Here is a 6,401-nt window from a genome sequence, read left to right as displayed (position 1 = left end):
TTTGGGACCATTTTTTCAAAAAGTCAAAAATACATTTTTGATAAGATACCTATATATCATTTTCAGCTTATCGATATTTTACTTCCCGTTCTCATAGGGGAAAAAGGTATTTTCTATTAATCTCCTGGGTAATGTATATTTAATTAAATTTCTTTAAATCAATGAAAATTTCTTATTATAAAGAAATTCTAATATTGATTTAACTATATTTCGTATATTTGTTTGATTAAAAAAAGTTTGTTTTATATTTCTAATATATGTCTTTAAGAACAACCTGTACCAAATTAATTGACAGAATAATTGAAATCTTGTTAATTTTTGATTAATAAATAAAGCTTAATCGTAATAACAGAAAATAATGCATGTTCTAATATAAGTAAATATACCTATATATATTATCTAATCTGTTTTTTTACATAATCGAATGTATAGATAGTTTGCACTTAGAATGATAAGCGAAGCTTTAGCGCCTCCCTGTCGTTTTGGAAATGAAAAACTAAGCAGGAAAAATGTGAAAGACGCTTTTACCACGTGTCCAAAGTGAAGTACACGCGGGTAAAAGAAACAAGCCACGTTAGTGTTACAGTTACCTATGTGTATTGACCTGGAGACATTAAACATTTATAAGACATACGTGTTACTAATGTGAGTGGAGAGCGATATAATATAGTTGAAAAAAATCAAAGTGTGGGGGAGTAAAACAAGTTTTTGTCGGATCCTAATTTGATAATTTGCTATCTTATGCTATTCATTTCAATCTGTCTATATGTATATTTAGTAGAACCAATTTCATTGGTATTTTAATCATAAAAGTAAAATCTTTATCAAAGAATAAGCGAAATATGAGGTATTTATTTAATATATACATTTATAATTGAATCGTGAATTTTGAAAAAGGCTCATCTCGGAATTTACTTTTATATAGAAAAAAAAATTATGATTTTTTTTGAACAATTTAAATTAAAAGAAGAATTTTTCTTCTAACTATGCTACAGGGTGTTCAAAAAGTATGGAAACTTGCAAATATCTCGAAAAGTAAGCATTTTCGTGTTACTTCTTTTTCACTGTTGGATCCCGGGCCCAATGTTTTTGTGTTCAAAAATGTGGATCTTTTTGTTGGGGAACAATTTTTGTGTTGAACCTTTTTCACGAAAATGCGTACTTTTCGAGATATTTGCAAGTTTCCATACTTTTTAAACACCCGGTATATTATTTTACTTTAAAAACTGTGCAAAATTAAGAGGACTTTCTGATTTACGTGATTGACAAAAAACAAACTTTCTTAAACTTTAATTGTAAAAAAAGTATTTAAGTTATTGCAAACATTCTATTTGGACATTGTTACATATTACATGGAGGGACGAGGGGGAATTTACCCACACAGCACCCAAAATTTCCTGAAACTTGACAGAGCCTCACACGGCAAGGTTAGGAAACTTCAGCGGCAAGGTTCATACAAGTTTGTGTCAATGTTTGAATGTCCACATGAAAAGAATATTCACACGAAACTTTGAGAAAATATTACACATAAATATTCACGTGCAATGTTCAGTCAATGTTGTGTCAATATTCACCTATACTTATTATATTAGTAAATGAAATTTTTATAACTAGGCGAAAATGTAATTTCAATATTGACACAACAGTGACTGAACATTGCACATGAATATTTATGTGTAATATTTCCTCAAAGTTTCGTGTAAATATTCTTCTCATGTGGACATTTAAACATCGACACAAACTTGTATGAACCTTGCCACTAAAGTTTACTAATCTCGCCATGTGAGGTTCTGTCAAGTTTCAGGGAATTTTGGGTGCTGTGTGGGTACTCAGTTAGATAATACTCGTGTAATAACGCAAATTCCTCCTCGTGGAGAGAATTAAAAAAACATTTTTTTGAATACATTTAGTTTAATTTCGCAACTGTAGGTGCTGTCTTCCAAAAAGTACCTTTTTTAGTGCAAAACATTTAGAAAAACCTGTAACACTTAAATTGAAAATTAAAACTGGATTCTTTTCATAAGAATTTATTATAAACAATAAACTTAAAAAACGATTTAAAAAAAATATTTTTACACATTTTTGTCAAAAAATTGCAAAAACGACGTGCTTTTGGGTTAATTTGTCCTTGTATAAAAAAACAAAGGGTAGAAATATGAAATTTGTATAATGTTTATTGTCTAGAATAAACACTTATGAAAAGAATCTCAATTGAATTTTTAATGTGTGTTACAGGTTACACGAAACGGTCTCATTTTTTGATGCAAAAAATTTAATCAATTTATATCAATCATGGCCGAATTGAATCGACTCAAAATTAAAGGAATTTTTTTCAGATATTTTGGTAATAGTACAATTGCGGAGACCATTTCACTATTTAATTTGAAAATGAAAATAACAGAAAATCAAAGACAATGTGCAATTCGATAATTAAAAAGTGACAGCTTATAAACATAACCTAAAATGCATGAGAAAAAATTTGTCGATAAAATCAATATAGCCGAGCTTTTTAGAAGGTAGATGGCAGCACTTATCTATTTTCTTTCTTTAAATTTTTTCTGAATCGTTTTTATAAAAAGCAAAACTGCCATCTACCTTCCAAAAAGCTCGGCTATATTGATTTTATCGACAAATTTTTTCTCATGCATTTTAGGTTATGTTTATAAGCTGTCACTTTTTAATTATCGAATTGCACATTGTCTTTGATTTTCTGTTATTTTCATTTTCAAATTAAATAGTGAAATGGTCTCCGCAATTGTACTATTACCAAAATATCTGAAAAAAATTCCTTTAATTTTGAGTCGATTCAATTCGGCCATGATTGATATAAATTGATTCAATTTTTTGCATCAAAAAATGAGACCGTTTCGTGTATCATTTCTAAAAATGATACACAAAACGATCTCTTTTTGATATAACTTACGGTTATGTGCATCAAAACGTTGCAATAGAAGAAGATACAACCAAGTTTACTGTGAGTGAAATTTTAGCTAATTCAAATTTAGAGAGCACAGCACCGAAACTATCCTAAGATTTCCTAAAGATTTAATTTATCTTCTGTTGATTAATTTAGTAGTTTTTGCAGCACAATAAAAATTGATCGTTTAGTATGCAAATATTTTCGAGAACTCGAAAACTTCGAGTGCTCGAAAAATTCGATAATACCTCGAGTCAAGCTCGGACTCAACTCGGCTCGACATTCGAGCTTTTTGCACACCTCTAAAAATAAGCTAAAGCTTTATTACAAAAATTTTATGTTTGGTCAGGAAATTTTAAGAAAAATGGTCTGGAGAACCTGGAAATGTCAGGGAATTTTGAAATTTTGAAACCGTAGCAACTCTAAATATGTATATATAAAATAACATATATAAAAATCAAGTATGTATAGGGTACGTTTTTAGGTCTGTGTAATGCGTGGTTGACATTTATCAGGGGCTACATTTTTTTTTTTTTTTTAAGTATTATTTTCAAATGGCAACAACTTTTACCCAGATTAATTTCCCCCTCCAAATTTTTTCAAAACTACCCTAAATTTTTTAAAATCTTTTTATCCTCCAAATTATATTTTGTGACAGTAAAGTACGTACGAGCTACAGATAAAATAATATGTAATGCAGAATAAACTCACTAATTTGCGTTTAATGCTCACCCCTGATAACATGGCAACCACGCATTACACTAACTTAAAAATCTAACCTGTATACTTGTTTTTATGTATACTTTAACATAATAAAAAAAAAATTTTTGTGGCTTTTTTCTCAGTTGCCTCCTATTCACTTTTATCAAAGCCTCAAATTGTTAACTGTTAATGAAAAAAATACTTAGATGTATTACGGGATATAATTTACTTTCGTCTTTTAGTAAAAATTTCTATTTTATCTAAACTAAATCAAAGATTATACAAAATAAATAATGTTTGTTCGTTTCAATTTCATACATTTAAATTTGCAATTCAATTTTACAGAAAATGTTTTTACCATATTCGGTAAAAGTAGAAATCTACATATCCAATAAATAATACTTTACTGTTTAATTTGTCATTACGACTTCTGAACTACAAATTAGATGTCACACTAATCTGCATTATTATTGGTGAAACAAATAAAAAATGGACCAATCCTAAGTTTAGTATACTAGACTAAGCTCATGCGCAGAACGACAACGAGTAATGTAGAAATTTAGTCGAATACGCCATGCTGAATCGGATTGTAAGTCCTTAACATCATTTTAACATAATGGTAAGTTAACTTGACACTTTTTTTGACATTTAATTAAAATTTTTTTGTTCATATTAAACGAAAAATTACTTTCCCTAAAAATGAAATTTATTACTTATTTCATGAATTTCGATTTTTGTTTCATTCAATTTTACTTGTCAAGTGAATTTGTTAAAAAATTGTAAATGTCAAAATTGAAAAATATGGAAAGAAGCTCTGAATAATTGATACAGAAAACTTATTTTTCTTTATCAAATGTGTTTAATCTTGGTTTATTGGTTATTATATTTTCCTTACATTTTACGTATTATTTTGCTTTTTTACTGTATATGCGTGTGTGCTATTGTTTGTAAACAATTTTATTACTTTTGTGGTAAACCACAAAAGTAATCAAATTTTTTCATTTCATTGTTTTGTTTTTTTCTTTGTTTTACATTATAATTTTCATTGTTTCTTCTATATTATCTTCTATTTTATTGTACTTTTTCACTGTAGGAAAAGTTAAAAAAAAATTTATTTTTTCATATACGGTTTTATTTCAGTCTGTAGCTGAATTTCTGAAAGGACTACCTTCGCACGACGAAAACAATTTTGCAAATTTTCACACTGACAGTAATAATCGAACATGTGTCAAAAGACCCTCTGTTTATTTGCCAACTAAGGATTATCCTTCAGAACAAGGTAAGATGTTACTTTCATTATTAAAATTTATGAATAATAAAAATGGATGTAAGACTATTTTTTAGTACATCTATTTTTGTTTTGTCATGAAAATTAAGTAAATTTAATTTATTTATTAATTAGACTTTTCTCCACTTCATTTGAAAGATGACACATATAAATATTTCATTCGCTAATATCATACTTCATTTTAGTTATAGTTACCGAAAAAACTACCATTCTCTTGAGGTATTTACACCAACAATGGGATAAAAAGGTATTTTATTTAAAATTATGCCAATCATGTATTAAATTCGAGATTAAATTAGTAATAAAAATGTATTTTAAATTGATTTATTTTAACTTTTCTAAAAATTAAATTGAGATGAATATATGTTGAGAACAATTAATATTTTTGATTATTTACTGTTTAAAAATTAATGAAATTGAAATTATTTCAGAACGCAGGAAGAAAACGAGAACTTTTATCAGTTAACGCTGATCTACAAGAAGATGGAACAAACAATCGTTGTAAAAGACCCCGGGTTGATCTCAATAATTCTCTTTAAGTTTTACCCCCGTAAGAAAGTAATTATAACTAATTATGCGAAGAGATCAATGACTTGAAATATTACTGAACACACAAATTTATTAAAAATTATTATTTTAATTTTAGAAAATAATGTTCACTAAAATTACGGTAAATTATCATGTTTCTTCCGTATCACGATTGTTTGTCTATTAATTATTAATATCAGGATCGATTATTCTTTTTAAATTAACAAGTATATTTTTCTGACAACCAATGACAGTGATCAATTTTAATGATGAGATTTGTGAAACAAGACGATACTGACAAACATTTTGTTTTAAAAAAATCACATCACAATTAACTGAACTTAAACTTTATAGCATTTATTGCAATATTTTTTATTATTTGTTTGTAATTTAATATTAAGGAATATATTCCAATCATGGAATTATTTGCCATTTGAATTTTGCGAAATTATCAAGTGGTTATGTTAAAGAATTGTGCGACATAATTTTACAATAACTTTTATCATGAAAACAATAATGTTTTATAATTTTATTTAAGTATAATGTCTGATTGAAGTTAAATATTATTGTAAATTATGTAACATCTATATTTATAAAATCAGTTCATAAATTTTTGAAATCCTTAAATTAGCAAAAGCTTCTTCCTTTCCCTGATTTTTAACATCTTTAGATTACTTGGAGAAAAATATTTAATTATTAACTAATTATTTTGTTCTGTTTACATTTTACCCAAAAACCCCCAAAGATACAATTTTTTAAATTTATTTGTTTGTCAACAATATTTGGCATTTGTACTACAAAACTAAATCCAGAATTTCATGACGATTACGAAATGGATACTAAAAATTAGTGGGTTTTATTTTAGACAACTACGATTACGAATTTGATATTCAAAATTAGTGGTCTCATTTAAGAAAACCACTTTTTTCATTGTAGGTTATTGTAGGGCCCAATTTTTTAGTTTCA

General features: G+C 27.2%; 1 protein-coding gene across 1 annotated transcript; it reads left to right on the top strand.

Moving 5' to 3' along the window:
* Positions 1–4,082: 4,082 nt before the first annotated feature.
* On the top strand, positions 4,083–6,062 carry LOC127290402 (DET1- and DDB1-associated protein 1). The gene is made up of 4 exons (XM_051318930.1): positions 4,083–4,238; positions 4,760–4,898; positions 5,093–5,154; positions 5,339–6,062. The coding sequence occupies exons 1-4, from the start codon at positions 4,236–4,238 to the stop codon at positions 5,444–5,446; spliced, it is 312 nt and encodes a 103-aa protein (XP_051174887.1). The 5' UTR covers positions 4,083–4,235; the 3' UTR covers positions 5,447–6,062.
* The last annotated feature ends 339 nt before the right edge of the window (positions 6,063–6,401 follow it).

The sequence above is a fragment of the Leptopilina boulardi genome, unplaced genomic scaffold (assembly GCF_019393585.1).
Source record: "Leptopilina boulardi isolate dan_hultmark-lab unplaced genomic scaffold, ZJU_Lbou_2.1 LbouV2_64, whole genome shotgun sequence".
Taxonomy (NCBI): Eukaryota; Metazoa; Arthropoda; class Insecta; order Hymenoptera; family Figitidae; genus Leptopilina; species Leptopilina boulardi.
The sequence above is the reverse complement of the archived record's forward strand: the minus strand, read 5'-3'. Positions and strand labels throughout refer to the sequence as shown.

Coding starts and splice junctions, on each gene's coding strand:
- LOC127290402 (XM_051318930.1), top strand. Junction 4,899..5,092: donor GGATTATCCTTCAGAACAAG/GTAAGATGTTAC, acceptor ACTTCATTTTAG/TTATAGTTACCGAAAAAACT. Junction 5,155..5,338: donor ACCAACAATGGGATAAAAAG/GTATTTTATTTA, acceptor AAATTATTTCAG/AACGCAGGAAGAAAACGAGA.